The sequence below is a fragment of the Haemaphysalis longicornis genome, unplaced genomic scaffold, assembly GCF_048455015.1.
Source record: "Haemaphysalis longicornis isolate Haplotype H1 unplaced genomic scaffold, Haemaphysalis longicornis Haplotype H1 scaffold_3, whole genome shotgun sequence".
Classification (NCBI taxonomy): domain Eukaryota; kingdom Metazoa; phylum Arthropoda; class Arachnida; order Ixodida; family Ixodidae; genus Haemaphysalis; species Haemaphysalis longicornis.
In genome coordinates, this window is record NW_027526335.1 from 1964968 (window position 1) to 1986006 (window position 21039).

Consider the following 21039-nt stretch of genomic DNA (forward strand, 5'->3'; position numbering starts at 1 on the left):
GTTTCTTAAGCAAGAAATTCAGTTATTTTCCTGCATGTGACTAACTATCTATCTGCACATCTGAAGCGCAGTAACCTTACTGCGGATTTGTAAGACCTAAGTGGAAAATGTCATATGTGTTGCATCCATAATAGACGAGCACCAAAATCGCAGTTAGACATGTCTGAACTTCATCCGGTGCTCCCTGAAAAAATTCGTCTGGGAGCGTTTCTTTGGATTCTTTTTATCTCCAGATAATCTGCAGGCAGCGGTGTTCCTATTCGTATAATATACGTAGTTCGGTGTGAGTTTTACATTTCTCACTTTATTTCGCCTCAGAATTCTCCGACACCACATTTTAATTTAAAAAAATGAAATGTAACGTTAATGTAACGACACGTTCCTTATTTAGAGGTGGAACTGGAACGCGTTCCTTTCGAAATAAAGAAACTTGTAACGGGAACTCGTTTCAAATTTGGGAAGGAACGAGGAACGAGCTTTCGTTCCTGTTTTAGAGGAACGTGTACAACACTGGCAAAGCTCTCGTCGGGGGGAGGGAAGAACAGTTAAAGGGGAAAGTTGAAAGGACTCCGTGTGGGGAGAGAGGGCGCTCTTCTAGCGGAGAAGGACCCGTCGCCACGCATTTGAGTGTCGGGCAAGGAATGGTATTTGGGAGAATAACAAGGAACCACACAAAAGGATAACGCACGCGTTGAAACGCCCCGCGCTCAGCTCACCCGAGGGGGACATCGCCTCGTGGGCTGCACCCCTCCGAAATCACCCTGACTAAGGCCCCGTTTACATTAGCCCCGGATACATGGACCCGACGAGGGAGGGTCGAGTCGTCTGGCGGGTTCAGCTACCTCGAACCCTCTCGCGTATATATGAGCCCCATTCAAAGAGTCGAGGCGAGGGGGCCGGGGGATTGCCGGAGAAGGAGCTACCGTATTTTTGTGATTCTAGTGCGCACCTTCTTTTGCTAAAAGCTAGCCTTAAAATTTGTGTGCGCGTTACAATCGGGCTCAAAACCGAAACAGGTTTTAAATCGGCCAGCAACATTGCCATAGGCACGACGTCCTCCCAAACTCTAACAATCCGTCAATATTACGTGCGTGAATTTCTGCGCACTCATTCCTGAATGACATACCTTGGACAGCGGTTACCCATTTTTCTACTATTTCAATTAGCCCGTCACAGGTAGACTTATGAAGGTCAAGACATTTTAAATCGCAATCATCTTCAGTGTTTCCCTCTATAAGGTTAATTCCCTGCAGGAGCTGGATAAGCAAGTTTGCGAAGTACAATTTATTTTTGGCTGCCACAGTTGCACGCGCAAAATAAAATCTCCTTCTTCTAGGTAAGTGGTGTAATGTATTTTACACCTGCGCGGTAAAGCCGACGTACAATTATTTTTCGAATTTTCCTGAGCGAACCTACCCGCGCGGTACAATTGGTGGCGCGTTATAATCGTGCAAATACGGTATTCAGCTCCCCACGGCCCGCCGACTCAGCCCGACGAGCGCGTCAACCCACCCCCTGCCTGCGAGTCGAACGGATTCGCCCCGACGGCTTTCCGACACACCGCGTCCGCTTATACATGAGTGCGTCGAGTCCAAAAAACCTGTTTATTTCAACTCAACGCGCCCTCTTCGGGTCAATGTAAACGGGCTATTGACCCGACGAGGGCACGTTGAGTCGATGTAAACAGGTTTTTTGGACTCGACACCCCCATGTATAAGCGGACGGGGTGGGTCAGAGAGCCGTCGCGGCGAGTCCAGCCAACTCGGAGGCAGGGGGTGGAGCCCCGTTTACATTGACCCGACGAGGGCGCGTTGAGTCGAAATAAACAGGTTTTTTGGACTCGACACCCCCATGTATAAGCGGACGGGGTGGGTCAGAGAGCCGTCGCGGCGAGTCCAGCCAACTCGGAGGCAGGGGGTGGAGCCCCGTTTACATTGACCCGACGAGGGCGCGTTGAGTCGAAATAAACAGGTTTTTTGGACTCGACACCCCCATGTATAAGCGGACGGGGTGGGTCAGAGAGCCGTCGCGGCGAGTCCAGCCAACTCGGAGGCAGGGGGTGGAGCCCCGTTTACATTGACCCGACGAGGGCGCGTTGAGTCGATGTAAACAGGTTTTTTGGACTCGACACCCCCATGTATAAGCGGACGGGGTGGGTCAGAGAGCCGTCGCGGCGAGTCCAGCCAACTCGGAGGCAGGGGGTGGAGCCCCGTTTACATTGACCCGACGAGGGCGCGTTGAGTCGAAATAAACAGGTTTTTTGGACTCGACACCCCCATGTATAAGCGGACGGGGTGGGTCAGAGAGCCGTCGCGGCGAGTCCAGCCAACTCGGAGGCAGGGGGTGGAGCCCCGTTTACATTGACCCGACGAGGGCGCGTTGAGTCGATGTAAACAGGTTTTTTGGACTCGACACCCCCATGTATAAGCGGACGGGGTGGGTCAGAGAGCCGTCGCGGCGAGTCCAGCCAACTCGGAGGCAGGGGGTGGAGCCCCGTTTACATTGACCCGACGAGGGCGCGTTGAGTCGAAATAAACAGGTTTTTTGGACTCGACACCCCCATGTATAAGCGGACGGGGTGGGTCAGAGAGCCGTCGCGGCGAGTCTAGCCAACTCGGAGGCAGGGGGTGGAGCCCCGTTTACATTGACCCGACGAGGGCGCGTTGAGTCGAAATAAACAGGTTTTTTGGACTCGACACCCCCATGTATAAGCGGACGGGGTGGGTCAGAGAGCCGTCGCGGCGAGTCCAGTCAACTCGGAGGCAGGGGGTGGGTTAGCTCGCTCGTCGGGCTGAGTCGGCGGGCCGCGGGGAGCAGAATACCGTATTTGCGCGGTTCTAACGCGCCCCCAATCGGTGCGCCGAAATTCACTCACGTGGTGTTGACGGATTTTTTTTTATTGGATTGAGTTGGATTTTGCGGGTACTTCGTGTCCGTTGCGCATGGCAATGCTGCTGGCCGCTTTAAAGCCTATTTCGGTTTTGAGCCAGATTGTAACGCGCCCACAAATATTAAGCTACCTTTTAGCAAAAGAGGGTGCGCGTTAGAATGGTGAAAATACGGTAGCCCCTTTTCCGTGAACCCCGCCGCTCCCCTCACCTCGATTCTTTGGACGGGGTTCATATAAACTCGGACGCGTCGAGCTAAGCTGAACCCGCCACTCAATTCACCCCACCCCCGTCGCGTCCATGTACACGGGGCTTGGGTTAGCTCGCTCGTCGGGCTGAGTCGGCGGGCCGCGGGGAGCAGAATACCGTATTTGCGCGGTTCTAACGCGCCCCCAATCGTAACGCGCGGGTAAGTTCGCGCAGGAAAATTCAAAAAAAAAAAATGTGACACTGACGGTACTGCGCAGATGGAAAAGACATGACACCATGTACCTGGAAGAGGGAGATTTTATTTGGCGTATGCAGCTCTGGAAGCCAAAAATGAATTGTGCTTCACAAGGGTGCTTATCCAGCTGCTGCTGGAAATAAATTTATCGCGGGGAACACTGAAGCTTCTTGTGATTTCAAGTGCCTTGATCTTCATAATTCTAAGCGTTAGGGGCTAAGCAGAAGCACAAAAAAAATGTGCAACAGCTGACCGGGGTATGCGGCATGCCATTGAGGAATCAGTGCGCCGAAATTCACTCACGTGATGTTGACGGATTGTTTTTATTGGATTGAGTTGGATTTTGCGGGTACTTCGTGTCCGTTGCGCATAGCAATGCTGCTGGCCGCTTTAAAGCCTATTTCGGTTTTGAGCCCGATTGTAACGCGCACACAAATATTAAGCTACCTTTTAGCAAAAGAGGGTGCGCGTTACAATCGTGAAAATACGGTAGCCCCTTTTCCGGGAACCCCGCCGCTCCCCTCACCTCGATTCTTTGGACGGGGTTCATATAAATTCGGACGCGTCGAGGTAAGCTGAACCCGCCACTCAACTCAACTCGCCCCCGTCGCGTCCATGTACACGGGGCTTAAGGCGCTTCATTCTATGTAAACGCCCTGGCGTGGGACAGTCAGTGATTCATCTTTGTTTGCAGGCGACGTGCCGCGCAAAACAGGGGGAACAGCACCGACCGGAAAAATTTCGTGGAGGGGGGCGGTGGCACGTTGGATGCAGTGGCCAAAATTGGATGTTTCTGCTCGTTGGATGTGATGGCACGATGGATGTGTTGACCCAGTGGCGTACAAAAGACACGAGCTTAATGGGACCCGATACTCTGCCCATAAAGGCTCACTCTTTCCTTTGTGCCTGGAAGCAGCCCGAAAGCTGTAGTTATCGCCAGCATAGAGCGACACTGCGTGATTTGCTCGTGGCAACAGATACGCCTTCCACCTTCTGATGTGCTTTTGTTGCGACTTTCTTCAGGGCGGCTGTCGAATGCGTTTATTGCTGCAACTGGAAGGAAGCCGGCAGCAGCCCTGACATCGCTCGAATCACGTCATTCGAGCGCGCAGACACAGCCAAGACAGGGAAAGAGAGAACAAATTTTTGAGCAAGTTTCAAAGTTACCTGATGAACGTAGAGCAGTAATTTTTGGCTTAGGTGTACTGTGGCCCCTTTTCCGAGTGCTGGGTGTGCTTGTTCACTACGCTTCGAAAGCAATTATGATTTCGAAAAAAAAAAGTCGAGAAAAGCATAGTACGGCGCCTTTCAAATGTAAGAATAAACGAACTGAAAAAGGGTGCGCAACGTGTCAACTGGTTTTAGAACGCAGTCTACTTAAAACTACGACAACACCTGAGCACTTTTTGGGATGTATGGAGTGCGAAAGCATCAGTGTGGAGTTGAGCGCTCCTGCGCGTTCAACGCCGAGAACAGCAGAAGAGAGCGCGGTGCCAGCAGAGAGCGCGGCGCTGCACTGCACAGGGAGGCCTGGCTCACTGGCGACTGCTGCGTCGTTGGGCGAGGCAGTGGTGCGTTTGTTTTTATTTCTAAGGTGCGCGCCATGGAACGCGCGTGGCAGCCAATGGGAAATTAGGTCTCCTGTTTCGGGTACGCGGAATTTTCTCTCAATAAACAGTTTATTTCTATCGCATTAATAGTTAAAGAAATCTTAAAACTATGTGCACAATTCTTGGACATTTTGCAGAAACACTGAATCTGACTACATCAGCGACCTGCTCGTACCAGGCTGCTGGCTAGACCTCGCGTTTTTTTTAGAGGCAAGTACACTATATAATATATTCTCCCTGCGGGCAGGTGCCTTTCATTCGTTGTCTAAAAATCTGCGTATTCGCGCCATTTCCGCCGGTCGACACAGACTGCCGCAGAGGAAGTTGTCGTGCGGTCTTGTTTGCTCACGCTCACCGGTCGAATTCGAGCAGGTCTCATGGGTGCACCCTGTCTTATTTCTTCTGTCCCGACGCTGTCCCAATATGGGGGTTTCCATTATGCACGGCCCCGCGGAAGGTCTCGATTAGTCTGTCTTCCCTCAACAGACTGCCCCCTCCGATCCCGTTGCTAACGCCGTTGATTTACTTCTTCGTCGAAGCTGGTTTTGCCACAGTATGATGCTGCAAAGGCAGAGCACGCTTTACAGGGGCACACATAAGACGGGTTTATTTTCAGTGGTATTCGGCAATCTTGGGTGCGCTACCAGCAGCCTCTTCACAACAACTGGGAGCGAAAAAAAAAAAAATGGCCGCGTATCTGCTCCTTTCGTTGCAAATGCCGTCAAAAGACGATAGTCTTCATCGACTTTTGCCAAGTAAATGCCTCCCTTCGCTTTCCCGCTCACCTCTCATGTTGTTCCTCTTGCGTCGCGCTCCTCCCAAGGTAAAGACGCCAAAGTTTTGCTTAAATCATTTTAAATTTCCCGCATTCCACTGCTCCAAACCGGGTGTCTCGATGCCGACGCTGCCGTACGGCGAAGACGCGCGTGAATCGAGGCGCTCTACTTCAACGTTTATAGAACCGCGTTTCCCTACTCCACGTGCGTTGAAAGCAGAACGTGGAACCTATGTAGTGGAACATTTCGTAACTGTTGCCGGTTGATTTCTTAAAATGGCGCCAGAAGCTATAGTGGCGCGGGCGACAGCAGGCGAAGGCGAAGTGAATTTTTTTTCTGCAGTTTATAAAGTATTTAGTTTCGCCAAAGTCAAGCATGTATGATTTTTTATAAAGGAACACTGCAAATATCACTTCTGTATTAATTTGTTGTCTTATATTTGCGTAATGTCTTGTTCTTCTTCAACAATGTTGACAAGCATGAACATTACACCGGACTTAGGCGGGTAGATTTAGCTGTGACTATATAAGACTATTGCGCAGGCATTGTTTTAATTTGGCCGGGTGGCTGAATAGAGTCACAGACATACAGACAGACAGACATACAGACAGACCAAAATTTCTGGGTTTGAGTAGCCCAAGAAAGACTATCGTCTTTAATAAATAGAAAGCGTGTAGAAGCATTAGGGTAAAGACCGAAAGAGATTGAGTGGTGGCGCGGAAAATACAAGGTCATTTATGGACAATCCGTGAACAAGAAGTCAGGAAGTTAGGCGATGCTCCGGGAGCAGCGGATTCTTTATCGTGCCACAATTCCTACCAATACCAGAAGAAGGAAGCGAATTTCTTCGTAGCTAGCCCTGGGCGGGATAGAGAGGCAAAAACGCCCAGCTTACTGCAGAACTTAAACTTGTTTACGGGATAGGTCATGCATTGGATGCCTGCAGTTCGAAGCACAGTACTCAGTGCTCTTTAAGCGTGGCCAAAAATTTAATGAAGCAATGTGTCAACATTGCACTGAGCGCACCTAATACATTCTGATAATATAGAGTGCACGGAACCCCGTATGTCTCCATTCAGTATAGTTTTTAGCAGCACATTTGCCCACTTCACCTCAGCAAGCGTGGTTATTTGTAAAGGTTAATAAATCATCCGACGAGAAGGATATAAACAACAGTAAACATCGAATAAATATCTCGATTTCTTTCAACGCAGGAAGTTGTTAATGCATCTAGATAGTGTCGTTGCCATCTAAAAGCGATTAAACAACTCCAATCGCCTTTCTGTTTTCGACTGAGTGTGTTGTTTTCGGAATAGGACGACGCGCGTCTGGGGAGGCGGTCTTAGCACCGCTGTTTCTATTTCGTGTGGCAGAAGGAGCATGTACTAATGCCCGCAAACAGCCGCGCAAACAAATACTCAAACAGGTAGCAAGGCACACGGAGCTGCGTTTACGCATGCATTTTCAGGCGCCTACATGCCTGGAGAGCGTTTGGGGACTCGGAGAAGTGGATAACGGCATATTTTGTTCAAAGCAGAGACAGCAAACAGTCAATGAGCAACGTTTGGCAAAGGCACAAGCGTCACATCACTAGGCAGCGCCTAAGGCCATTGGTTCGCTTTCAGGCGCCCAAACAGAAGGGACAAAAGCATCGCACAAGAAACCAAATAAAGCAGATTGTTATTACATGTGTCCAGGGCCCTCTTCTCGATCTTGCGAGGAGAGCGACCCGGGGGTCACAATGTGATATTGACAGTCGTATTAGCTGTCACATGCGAAGTGAGTGTCTTAACCCAGGTCGTGGCGCCATGGCGAGGGCTTGTATGGAGGAATGGCTTCAGGAAACGGCTGTAGCCAATGTTCCAACATATTGCCGCAAACCGTGCATTGGGTTTGTTTATTCATGTTTTGCTTTTACTGCCCGGCTGCGCCGGTCTGTGTTATCTCAGTGCCAAGGGAAGCGTGTGTTATATTCTTTCTTTCTGTGCCGAATGTGTTATCTGTTCTGATAGGGAGAGCGTTCCGAACTAACGTGAACAGCTTAGAATAATCTTCTTGGATCTACAATGTTCTAGATGTGAATAGACAGTTCGTGAACCACGCGCGCCGAAAGATAAAAAGCCTGCAGAGCAGACGCCGGGGTATTCGACCCTCGACGCTCGCCTACGCGCGTCATTTTCTTGACTGCTGTCTCGCCGTCTGTGTATTCTTTGAGTTGTTAGGGGAGCACAACTTCACTCCAAAGGCTTGTTTTCTTTGAAGACAACTTCGTCGTCTTTCGCTTCGCGACAATATGAGCACCCTAAAACAAATTGCACCCTGTTTGCCCGGTAAGAAGATTCCAAAAATTTGTTGTGATTCATGTATTTTTCATAGCCACTTCACAGTGAAGTAGTATAGCAGTTTGACACTCCCCTTCCTGTGTCTAGTCTCAAATATATGACGTTTTTTGGGAGGACTACAGCCCCGGGTATAGTGGTTCTATGTCGCGTCCTCTTCTAGTACACTCACCTTAAGAAAAACTGTGCCGCGGAAGCTGTGGAAATTTTGTACAACATCTGTGGATGTCTTGATACGATAGGATTTATCGAGTTTCTGTGGAGAAGTCACCAAGAAAATTCCGTAGATTCTTTATGGCGGCAACTGTGTAGGACATGAGTTGCTGATAAGTTTCCGCCGAGTTACATGTGACGCTATAAGAACTCCGTAACAATTCTTAACCTCACAGGTCATTTGTATTCAGTTTCACGGTTAAGAGGATTGTATAACTGTACTGACGGTCATCTTAAATATTACCGTGAAGTATTATTCTCCGCAATTTGAACACGAATGACACGACGTTCTCGAATTCCTTCGGGTGTCCGCATAAGATTCGTTAACATTAATGTCGTCATCATCATCACCACCACCATCACGATCATCAGCCTATCTACGCCCACTGCAGGGCAAAGGCCTCTCTCATAGATCTCCAATTATCCCGTTTCTATGCTAACTACGACCAATTTATTCCGCAAACTTCTTGATCTCATCTCTACCATCTAACCTTCTGCCGCCCCCCTGCCACGCTTGTCTTCTCTAGGGATCCACTCGGTTATCCTTAAAATTAACGTAGCACATTGCGTTGCGTCGGCGCGTTAAACCTTACAATCAATCAATAATGTAGCACATGTTTAATGCGAATTTCCAGACAGAAGTTGAGCGTGTTTCTCCACTTAAATGAAGCAACAACCTGTTTAAGTTTCATCACGCTCATAAACTCATATATATGCGAAATCGTAGTTTAAAATCATAATTTAGAATCTCACACCAGTCTTGTTGAAATTGCGACTACAGGAAAAGTTCAGCCATTTTCGAGCGTGGTCGAAAAAACGGGTAGAACCAACGGAGTCCTGGACTAAGGACCCCGCCCGTCTGCCGGCTCTTCAGTCGAATCCTGCCTTCGCTCCCCGTCTTTCGTGCTACCGCTGCCCCGTCTTGCTGCAACTTGTGCAGAAATGACCTGAGCCTGTCCTGGCGCAAGCAAGCAGCCCTGGACGCTCGGAAAGAAGCTGTCCACACGTCACCGTTTTCACAGTTTCGATTGCGGCAACATATCACCCTTCATATGCGAACATGCTATACAGTTCTCGCAGTCACTTTGTTGCGGGCAAAATCGGCATATCTTTGAAGCTTTTCAAAGCCCCAGAACTATTTCGCAAACTTGAAATATTTGAACTGAATATTCACAATGCATCCTATACTTAGTTACCATAGAGTTACTATAAAGTTGCTGCTTAGCCGTAGTTACCACAGTTAAAGTCGGCGTTCGGACGCCTTCTGTTCAGGGGGGACTCACCTGTTGACATTCCTATGAGAGTTACTGCCTCACGACCAACGCACAAAAAACCATCGTGCATCAATACCAAAATCTTTACAAATGCATATCAACGTTGAGAACGGCCTAGCTTGCTTATTTTATAGATATGTCGCTTCTGTACTGAATAAAATGACTCTCTTGCTTGCTAGACAGCTAGCGCCATCTAGTAAGAACTCGATAAACCAAAATACGTTTCCTGTTTATTTTTTATCTCAGTAAATATGTGACATATCTGTAAAAGAAGCAAACTAGGCCGTTACGAACATGTCTATGAATTTTTAAAGTCCTTCGTATCGGTACCCGATGCTTTATAACCCTTTCTGTCCCTGTGATCCCAAATGGAATCACATTGCTGTAGTCACTCCAGCGCATAGAGAACAGAACCAAAACTGCTAATTTTTCGGAGAATTGTCCTTCAAGGATGCGCTTTGCGATATAATTCACCATTGTTGCGTTTTAGTGGAGCCGGACGCTACAAACTTTGTAGCACCAATTTCGGGCTCAGTGAGCACGAAATTATGACGTCGAGACTAAAAGAACAAGAGGTCCTAGTTGTATTTCCAGGCTTGTAAATCTGTAAATATTTGCACTGCGGAGCTCATATTTTGCTTCTAGGCTCATGTGGTCACAAAATTTAGGAAAATACGGAAAAGCTTTTTCCCCTCAAAATAACATTTCCAATTGTCAGATGTCTTCAATGACTGGCCTCATTAATAAATCAGTAATTACTTGCACTACCAGCTCTATTTTTCGTTTATGGGCTTAGGGGAGCCGTGGAATTTCGTAGAACACAGGGAAAAAATTTTAGTGCCTGAGAGAAAAAAAGTCGGGACTGAAAGGGGCCCGTGGGTCATGAATTAGCAAGCCCATGCATAGGAAAGGGACCAGACCGTTGCGAGTCCCCTTGAATTTCGCGCTCTTTTAGCTGCAGCGGGGGCAGCAGTGCTCGCCTAGCAACCTCCCCACGTGGCAAGGAAGGGCACCTATTTCCCTGTGAGCTGTTTTCCCTCGGGAAATACGGTAGACAGAAGTTACCACTTCAAGACGTAGCGGTCTTAGAATTGTCACCGCACATGAAAAACACAATATGTCGAAACTAGTCCCCTACTTGACCTTCATAGTTTATTTTTTTCCTAGTATAGACAACAGCAGCCCAGGATACGAAAGTATGTTAGTGGACGAAAGTGTTTATCCGCGGTCTAGCTACCAAAAACTGCATACTTTGGCCGTAATAATAGGTATGGCATTGTTTTATACAAGCATGCGTGGTTTTAACAGCGCACGTAAGAGGACCAGCAGGTGGTGATTGGCGTGCAGCAGGCTGGCACAGCGCAGAGAAAACAGTGGGCAACGAACGGCAAACATCAGGCGTCGTGGTGATCTTACCTGGTATTGGACAGTGCTTGACTGCCCGTTGAATTGCAGAATCACCGTGTTTCGTCTGGCACCTGGCTTCTGCCGGTAACCAAGGATGCGAATAAGCCGAAAGGAACGACGCCAGAAACAGCAGCCTGTCTCACTCCTGGCGCAGGAATCGTGGTTATGTGCTTTGGCGCCCCGAAACAGGTCCCCCTCACTCTTACAGCTTCCTTCGTTCATTAGGCAGGCAAGAGATAGAACAAGTGCGTGCACATTCTTGCAACATGTTTTATCAGACAGGAAGATAAGCATGCGCGTTTCCCTGGCGTACGCCTTAAAGACAACATTCAGCGTGCAGACTTTCCTACCTAACAGAACTACGGCACCGGTAAGCACAGCGTTATTACCTGGTTGGCTTTGTCGGGAACATTTCCAATGTACACAGGGTTGTGAGCCTCGGGCTGGAAAGAGCAAGGTCGGCAGTTAATTAAGGATTCATGGGCATTTACTAGTTACAGTAACAACTTCTACGATGCGAAAATTATTCGCACTGAAGGAACGGTAGTATTTGAAAACGGCGCCAAACGTTATGTTTTGCCCGACGCTTTACCGTGACTTCATGTAACTAGCGAAACTATACGCAGTGACATATATCTCCAGAAAACGAAAATAATAGTGATAAAAATAGCGGTTTATATGACCATTACCTCAACCTTTAATTTGCAATGCACCGCACCTCTCGTAAACACTTTCCTCCGCAATGGTTTGTTCCTTTTTTTTGGCATCGACACTGTTCTAGGCCTTTGTGAACGTTCAATGCCCTACACGATGTACTACATTACCGTCACTAACGTGCATTGCCTGATTATTAAAGGTCAACAGCACTCAAAATTTCGACCTCTTGAAGACACTATTTCCGTATAGTCTGCTGAAAAAGAAAGCAAGATGCAAAATACAACAGCTGAAATACGTTCGGGGACGCCGCAAGCGGTCAGCGAAAATCGGCGATTTTGAAGCCGAAATCGAGGAAAGCGTGGCCATTGAAGTGATGCTGCAGCCGTCCAGCGAGCGGCCGGACGGTCAGCAGCTCGGGAGCACGAGGCAGCACACGGGTGAAGCTTTCGCAACAGAGCTCGACCGGTCCTCCGGCTGCGTAGCTGGCAAGAGGAAGAAGCCCCGGCCGGCCGGACCTTCACAGGCATGACATGGCTGTTTACGCGATCAGCCGGCAGGTGCAGCGTGGTCTGCAGTGGGGCTTTTTTAAACGCTTCTGACTGCTTTAGGGGCGTTTCACGGGGCTACCACTCGTATCCCAGTGGTACTTACCACACATTAAAAATAAATTTGGTCGAGATCAAATTTGAGTGCAGTTGGCCTGTAAACTTAGCTGTAAATGTCCTGTAGTTGTGCCTCTCTTTAACAGCTGCTGTTTTTAATCTGTAGCAATACACAACGCGAGCTGTTATCTATAACTTCCGAAACGGCGACGGAGCGGAATGGTACGTATACCTCTTACCGAGTCAAGCCTCCCCGTTATGTTTAAAGAGCATTGAACGGCACCCATTTCAGCCTATGCGCAGCATCGGCAAGTCCATTTGAACAACGGTATTGTTGTTTTAACAATGTTTGTTATTTTTGAAGCCACAAATCTTACAAAAAGAAAAAAATGAAATTGTGGAATTTCTCCGCATTTTCGTCGTAAGACAGGCGTAAAATAAAGTGCGCCGTCCATTATTTTGAAACTGTTTGATATGGTAAAGCAGTAAACTTGTATCATCTTCGCAGTGAAATAACGCCTACAGGGAAAGAAATCAAACGGCACACTGGCTAACAAAAAAATGAAGAAATCAATGTCCTGGAGGATTTGAACCTGGGTGATAGTGTGTAGCTCTTGGCCGATGTGTCACCAAACTATTCTAAAATAGCATCTGACATCAATTTTAAGACGCTCAAATCTAGCCTTACGCCAGGTATCACTCGAAATCACTTAGTTTTAGCATTCATAGCTGCTGAACTGGAAATTCCTTTGTTAAAGATTGTGCAGTAAGCCCCATCTCTGCACAGAGGTGACGCGCTGGTTATTAGCGGCTGCATTAATTCATTAATTACGGCACGCCGCGAAATTTCGCCGCACACACACCGGAAGTTCAGGCATAGCTTGTAAGCCACCCGGAAGTGCAACTAGGCATCTCGACCGTTTCATGAGCTGGCACGACACTTATCCGTCTATATCACCGCTCCGAAACTTAGAGGCGACGGAGAAATTGCGATTTGTTGGCTGTTCACAGCAGATTGGCATGTCCTTCGCAAGAACTGCTGAATATTATTTTATATAGGAGCGTTTTACAAATTGCCACTTTACAGGTGAGGCCAATAATTAAGACTCATTTATTACGGTATCAAACAACTCTTGTTGCATCCACGCTTTTATATCCTCCTTGTCAGAGAGAAAACGTGTTTTAAAAAAGTGAAGGAAGCTCACACTAATGCGTAAGACTTGGAGGTAGCGAAGCTGTACGCAACAGTAGCGTTTTTCCTGTTTTTCGCCTCACGGCGTTGGTGAAGCGTCACCGCTGTACGAAGGACCACAGCTGGATTTTCGTCTTCCTCTATTGCCCACGGTTCTGCGCCGCACGTGGCCTCCTCGCCTTCCTCCGCCACTTCCCGCGCACGGGCCCCGCGCACGTCTCCTTTCCCTCATCGCCTATCTCTCCCCGTAATCGGACCGCTGCTCCATGGCGGGCGCTTGCGGAAGGGGATGTGGTTTGACCTCTAGCGCTCAAGGGCAAAATTGGTCACCCCGCAAAGACTGCCCGAGGTAGCGTAGTTTAGCTTGCGCTACAAAACAAGTTTCCGAGTCGGCGTATGTACTACATTCAATGTTCATCTTAAGCTGAAACATATTGTGAAGCGTGGTGAACATATACTTTCGCAGTGATTCACAAGGCGAAGTTACTAGAGTTATGAAACGTAAGGCAAACCCTTGATCTCTCCGCTTTCTGACGCTGTCGCTTTTGTGCGCCATTCATGCTGTACGAGACAAAGGAGAGAACAGACGGTATAGCTTCCAAATAACTATGCAGCATGAAGAATGGCGTTCGGTTTACAATCGTTAATTGTCACCAGGAGCAACTTGGACCTTTGTAGGTGTGGCTGCCTTTCGGAGTCACTCGGTATTTTGGAACCTGGTGAGCTCCAGCGATGTTTCATATTGTGCACGCCACTGCGTGTACACGCAGTGTTCACGGATTCCGTTCGAAGCTTTCGAGAATCAACCCATGGCGGACGAAAATGCCAGTTTTCTGAATAACTCTTCTGACGTTGTGGATAAAAAGAAAGGAATCTAAATGAAGCAGGTCTTCTGTCACAAAGTAATTAACGGCTGCCGGGTAAGTCGGGCCCAAAGCCTTTAGCCTCTGCTCTCCTTTCTGCAGAGAAAGAAATAGTAAAGAAAGAAGGAAGGAGGAAATATATATTTTGTGGTTGTAACGGAGAAAACTATATAAAAATTCAGCTCGGTAGTTTATGGAAGCGTAAGTAGGGAGCCGGTACGATCCTACGGCTAGGAGTTTCATGCGCATCTTTTTGAAGACGGTATAAGGATCCTAAATATCTGCATACATTGTCTCTTATCAGGTTTTTTCTCCAGTTTTAGGTGGTCCTTAAGTTAGATATAAATTCTTAAGCTCCAGCGGTATACTGTTGAATAGGGACAGTAGAAACAAGAAAATATTTCGTAAAAAAAAACGTTTTCTCTTCCTTCTGCTTCTGCACGGAATGATGATGTAAAGGTGCTTTTTTTTCAGATTATTGCTCTCTTTGTCTGCCCCTCATGGAGGCGCGCGCACGAAGCAGCATAGGCGCCCATCACGCAAGCAGAAAAGGAACAAGAGTGGCACCTTGACGGCTGCCGAGTGCTGAAAACGCGGCCTTGCGGCGAAGGCACTCTTGCAGAGGAAGCGGCACAGTCGGAGCAGGCCCCTGAGGAAGTACCACACCGACTTGGGGCTGATGATGATGTTGAAGGGCGGCGGGAGCGTCGAGCCCTCATCGAAGTAGCCCATCCACAGCTTGGAACGGGCGAACTTCCACTCGCGGTCCTTGTGGTCCTGCAACGTTTGTTCGTTTATTCGATTGATCGATCGATCGATTGATTGATTGATTGATTGACTGATTGATTGATTGATTGATTGATTGATTGATTGATTGATTGATTGATTGAGTGAGTGAGTGAGTGAGTGAGTGAGTGAGTGAGTGAGTGAGTGAGTGAGTGAGTGAGTGAGTGAGTGAGTGAGTGAGTGAGTGAGTGAGTGAGTGAGTGAGTGAGTGAGTGAGTGAGTGAGTGAGAAGATGGAGCATCCTTATCTTACTGCGTAAGGGCAACAAAGGGAAAAAAATTGAACCCAGTTCCACCCATAGTGAGATCTGTCGACACAATAGAGCTGCGGTCCTCCCGTGTCGGCTCCAGCATGAAGCGGCGCTCGCTCGAGAACGGCAGCGGCACCGATTCTGCGGTTCGCGCATAGGAGTCGGCAGCGGTGGCAGGCTCCTTCCCCCCTCTCTTTCTCTCCTGGCGGGAGGCAGAGGAACCCGCCCTGCGAGACCACTGGCGAGCAAGTCCGCATGGAAGCTGTTCCTACCCTTGCGTGACGCACAACATTCAGCAGACTTGCGAAACAGCTCGACCTGCAGCAGCTCCGCTGTAAAAAGGACACGCGCCTTTAAGGCACGCACGCTGCCGATTTGTTCAACCAGGCTGTGACTGATGACGACGTTCACCAGCGACCACGCATGCTTTGTGTGGCCCTAGATAGCGTATTATTGTTTCCACTGTAGCACTCTGGCGTACGTTGTCTGCTTTATGTGCTGTAGATTTTTTAAAATTGTGTCTTCAGGCGTTCAAATGTTCACTAATACGTCTCAAAACGAATGAAGTCCTTGACAGACTATTCGAAAAAACGTGCCAATTTAATTAAAAAGGAGCATGGCTTCGCACGAAAACGTGTTAGAAACAGTTCCTCCCCCTCCATTCTATAAAACGGATGAAGACATCAATGTCACAGGAAAAAGGTTCGTTACCTTTATAAGTACTGGTGAACACGTGGGTTCATGATGAAAAAAAAAACAACAACGAAATATATTGGTGTATTTTTGGATTTCTTCTTATCCAAGCCTATTCACTAAAAATCAAGCTGGTAGAAGGTGAAATTTGCTGGAACACTCATGCGTATACACAGAATACCTCCCAAACCATGCGTTGCTGACTTGGTCGTTGCTGTCTGTGGTCACCTAATAAATAATTAGGAGTTCCGGAAATCATATGAACATTTCTTACGCAATGTACATCCCGACCTGAATGCGGTTTCCGTAGATTTTTCCCACGAATTCCTCCATCTGAACGACCACCAGGGAGCCACATTCAATTTATCGTCTGACGCTCTTGTATCCGCGGTTCCGGAATCCGTGGCCCCAGTCGTGCTTTCGTTCCGGCTTTTGAAAAATGAGCTCCCACCACTAGGTGCGCGTTAATGACGTGGCTCTCACTTTGGCGAGAGGCCAGCCACTGCACCATCAGAGACTCGTCAGTGGAGGCGGAGAAGCTTGGAAACGTGGCTTCCTGTTTCCGTCTGAGGACAATGAGGACATCTGGGGTGCGCATTGAAAGAAAATCCAGAAAATCTGAAAACTGAAAAACCTCGGCTTTACATTTCCTCGCGCATGTTTCATTTGCTGTGAATGCAGCTGCATACGTACTTACGCCATGCTACCATCTTCAAGAAAGAGAAGAAGAGTAAGTAGAGAAAGAAAGCGGAGGAGGAGAAGAGATTGATTGATTGATTGATTGATTGATTGATTGATTGATTGATTGATTGATTGATTGATTGATTGATTGATTGATTGATTGATTGATTGATTGATTGATTGATTGATTGATTGATTGATTGATTGATTGATTGATTGATTGATTGATTGATTTATGTAGGGTTTAACGCGCCGACGCAACGAAGGCGATGAGGCGCGCCGTAGTGCAGGGCTCTGGATTAATTTTGACCACCTTGGGCTGTTTAACGTGCGCCGAAATCTCGTACACACGGGTGTTTTTCCTTTTCGCCTCTATCAGATAAGCGGGCGCCGAGGCCGCAACTCGAACCCGCGTCCTCGTGCTCAGCAGTACAACTCCTTAGCCACTGAGCCACCGCGGCGGGTAGGAGAAGAAATTCCAAAAAGAAAATTTCCGCCGACTATCTCAAGTGTAGGTGTACATATGAACGTTTGTATGCACGTATGTGTGGGTGTCACTGCATGAGAGCATCTGGCTGCGAAAATAAACAAACAACCGTGGTGCTTTCAGATTGGCAATCAGCATGCACAACACACTACGTGGACCCGTATGATCGACGGAGAAGAACACTGATTTTGCGCTTTATCTTTGCGTTCTCGGTAACAATGTGAAAAATATTAGCAGAAAACAAGAAAACGCTGATTGGCCGGCAGCTCTTGCGCTAAAGTCGTTCGAAGCGCTCGCAAGCAAAATGGGAGAAAATGTAAAGCAGGATGCGCGTAAGGCAGAGAAATATGGAGCGGGGTAAGTTTGCTCGGCTACGCTGTATGAGGATTATGCAGATAAGCCCTCGTTAGCGATCACAAGCGCACACCTGCCACCCCGGCCGAAATGGCGGCCTTCCTCCGAAAAGGAAAACTGGTACCTGAAAATATGACAAAAAGGAATAAGGAAAAGTCCCACCGATAGCGCCACCTGTAGCATTTCCTCCTTGAGATTCTCAGGTGTGTGCGTGCCGCACATCCGAGGGAGCGGTGTGGAGTATGGGCAGAGGGCGGCATCATGGCAGAGCGGCACTCTTTGCGCCCAATTGTCATTTCTTTTGATCTAAGAAGCAGATAGTGGCGAACTTGCAACGTTTTTCTTGAGCGGTGTTTTATGGACCCATTTTCGTAAAGCTGTGTTTGCAAGGACGATGTTTACGGCGCTAATTTTAAAAAGGCACTTTCAACTAGTATTCGTACATGTCGGTGTTTTTTGCTACAGTACCGCGTTTTTCCTTCAAAATGATTTAAGGCAGCTGAAGAGCAATGTTCTCCCAGTATTTCTATTTTAATGCGTAGCATTCTTTGCCGAGTACCCCAACAGCCAGGACCGTGTAACGCCCTGAATTTCCACAAAAACGCAGATTTTGCGGACTTTAATGCAGACTTTAATCGTTCTGATAGCGTAAATAAAGATAATTTGTGGGACAGAATTTTGAAGAAGAAAAACAAAAAAAGAGAAAAATACAATTTCCGCAAAAATGAGCTGACAAAATCAAAAACATGCATCTTATATCCTCCAAAAAAACCCACAAGACTAAACTAAAGTACGCAAAATAACATTGGAAATACCAATAAAAAATAGCGCAGACGGACCAACTCTGGAGCACACCTGTATCTTCGAAAAAGAAAACAATGATCGAAGTAAAAGCGAACAAACGAAAACTTAAATATATTTGGCCTTGAAGAAGTCACACTCTAGACAAGCGGAATAAGAGTGCTACGCACCAGTGGACAATTCTCGGAATTTCCGCAGATTTTTTGGGGGGAGGCATTTTAAGTGTAGAGAGGATTTGTTGCTCAGACAGGCAATCGCTCGTGAAGAACATACCAGACGAACGCTGGTAGATCGAACGACTGTGCGCGCTGCAATGTTCGATAGAATCACGGCGCAGACGAGAGGAAGAGAGCGAGCGAGACGCCCCTAATTAAACGTTGAACAGCGAGGCAAACGCCAAGGGATCAAAATTCTCGGTGCTGCCGCCGCTGCGATCGAGGTGGTGCTCGAGCAAAAAGATGGAAACGTCTTCCCATATGGAGTGAAGCTGGTGTTGCGCCGGATCAGAGACGTTCAGCTTCGATTTCACTCGGCTCCTCGGGCGATCGATCAGTGGCGGCCGCCGATGCGCTCTGCAGCGATACCTGGACTCCGACTCCACGCTTGGTCGGATATATCTTTTTACATTTCATTCTCACCGCGTTGTTTTTTCTTCTGGTGCAGATAATCCAGGCAGTGGCGTAGCCAGAGGGGGGGTTTGGGGGGGTTCAAACCCCCCCCCCCCACTCCCAAAATTTTCACTGCACCCCCCCCCCCCCCCTCCTCAATCCGTAGTTTTTAAGGAACCATATTCTGCCCACAGCGCCGCGAATAGTGCCTCCTTTTCACCAAATTGGCGAACATCCCAGGCTCGTAGCAAGAGAAAATTATGAATGACGGCGATTTTCTTGCGCTTGCGGTAAGATCTCGATCAAGGTTTGGGTTTCAGTCGCTGTTATGATCTCGCGGTTCGTCTGGTTTGCCTCCCTCAAGCGGGTTGCTCTATCCGTCCGTCGCAAGTTCCAGTGGCGTAGCCGGGAGGGAGGGGGCGCTGACCAGGCTTCAGCACCCCCACTCCCCCCCCCCCCCCCCTCCGAAATTTTTCCGGCCGGCGCCGCGCTGCCTGTTATGCCTGGTACGTCGCCTGTGAGCAAAGGCGCATATCCTTCGTATGTGCCACTATTAAAAATGGGGTTCGGTCGGCACCAGAATCCCGGGACGCTCGCCGCCGAGTCTGTACACAAAGCAGCCGCGTCGGCGGATTGCCTCGAAAGCGCGTCATCCCTATTTCATATTTGCCGCGCTTTCAAGGCGCTTTTTCAAAGAAAGTGCTACGAGTTGTGCCGCGCCTCCGCCAGATGGCGCCACGGGTCCCGCGACCGAGAGAAGACGCAGTGAAACATCCCCCTCGCGAGGGGCACGATCAAATGCAGAACATTTCCGGGGGCACACGACGTTAAGTAGTTTGCGTTACGTTAATGTTGTTGCACTTGTGGCAACTGCTGACGAGAGAGCGCTCGTCAGCAGTAATTTGAATGAGTCAACGATATAAGGCGCGTTCGTAGCCTCCCATTCTGTGTCGGCTTTGTGGCGCAGTGGGTAGAGCACCATGTACATTGCGTTCCGGCCGCAGGGTCGAGGGATCGAAACCAGGCGCCGGATAGTGTTTTTTTTTATATAGTAGGGATGGGTGCGGTTCGGACTACGGACGACAACGCGGGTGACATCGTGAGTTACTGAAATGCTCTGCATTTAAAACATTCACGACCCAATGCCTGTCCTAACGCATTAGTGCTTACACAAAACGAAGCGCCCGGGTCGGGATAAATGCGTCGGAGAGGTGCAGCTCCAAAAGTGATGGCGCCCTCGGGTAAGCTCAGCCCACGTTGTGCCCCTTCGTGTGTGGCATGTCGCCACAGAGAGAATAACTTGCCGGCTGAGTTGTTCTCAGCAGAGGAGATTGACTCGTCACGGTATAACCGGGGACGCAAGGAGTGGTCCGCACTGGCTCGCGGCGGAAAAAAAGAGAGACCACCCGCCATTGATGGGTGAAGACTGGCACGATAAAGGGCCGAAAGGGAAAAGACGATCTTTGTATGTGTAAACAAAACCACGTGCAAGCGGTGGTGGCAGACAGTTAACTGAAGAAAGCGATGGGTCTGCGTATTGGGCGAAACGTGTGCATTAGCTTGATGAATGTCATGGTTGGGCAGAGGGCATTTGTGGATGAGGCGCATAGCAAAGTATGCCCCTCTTCTGCGCGCCACCCCTTCATTCTTTTTCACGTTTCTGTGGAGCCCGAAAGGGTGTTGGCGTGCGCGCACTGCGTGTCCCCTTCAGAAAGCGGTGTTACAGACAGTCATTTTCTTCTCCGCGATTAGGCAGATTCGTTCGGTGGTATTTTTCGCTAACCTATGAAACTGGGGAACAAGGAGTTGACGAAAAGGGCACGCTGCGGCTTGCCGAGCGAGTTCCAGACTTTATCCTACACGTGAAGGCTTGACGGTCACCTGCCCTGCCATAGGCAGACGGCGCTCGCGACAGGAACAAATACCCGATGGCCATCTTCGGTCACAACAAAAGCCCCTCCATTGCGTCCACGGCCGCTGTTTGCCTGGGCGGCGGCTGCCCAGAGCAGTGTATATTCAGGGTCCTGAGTCACAAAAACGCCGACATGACAGAACGGTGCAAGGGCCGAAGCGCCCTTGCTTTGGGAAGCTCACACTCGAAGTGCTATGCAAC

At 48.6% G+C, this 21039-nt stretch overlaps 1 protein-coding gene across 1 annotated transcript in view; it reads right to left on the reverse strand.

Annotated features, from left to right (window-relative positions):
• LOC144173841 (transient-receptor-potential-like protein) overlaps window positions 1–21039 on the reverse strand; it is a 148972-nt gene that overhangs the window by 27235 nt on the left and 100698 nt on the right. Inside the window, exons 8-10 of the mRNA XM_077702115.1 lie at window positions 14834–15043; window positions 11342–11395; window positions 10962–11030 (exon numbers count right to left, since the gene is read on the reverse strand). Of these exons, the coding sequence (XP_077558241.1) occupies window positions 10962–11030; window positions 11342–11395; window positions 14834–15043 (333 nt within the window). The remainder of the gene's footprint in view (window positions 1–10961; window positions 11031–11341; window positions 11396–14833; window positions 15044–21039) is intronic.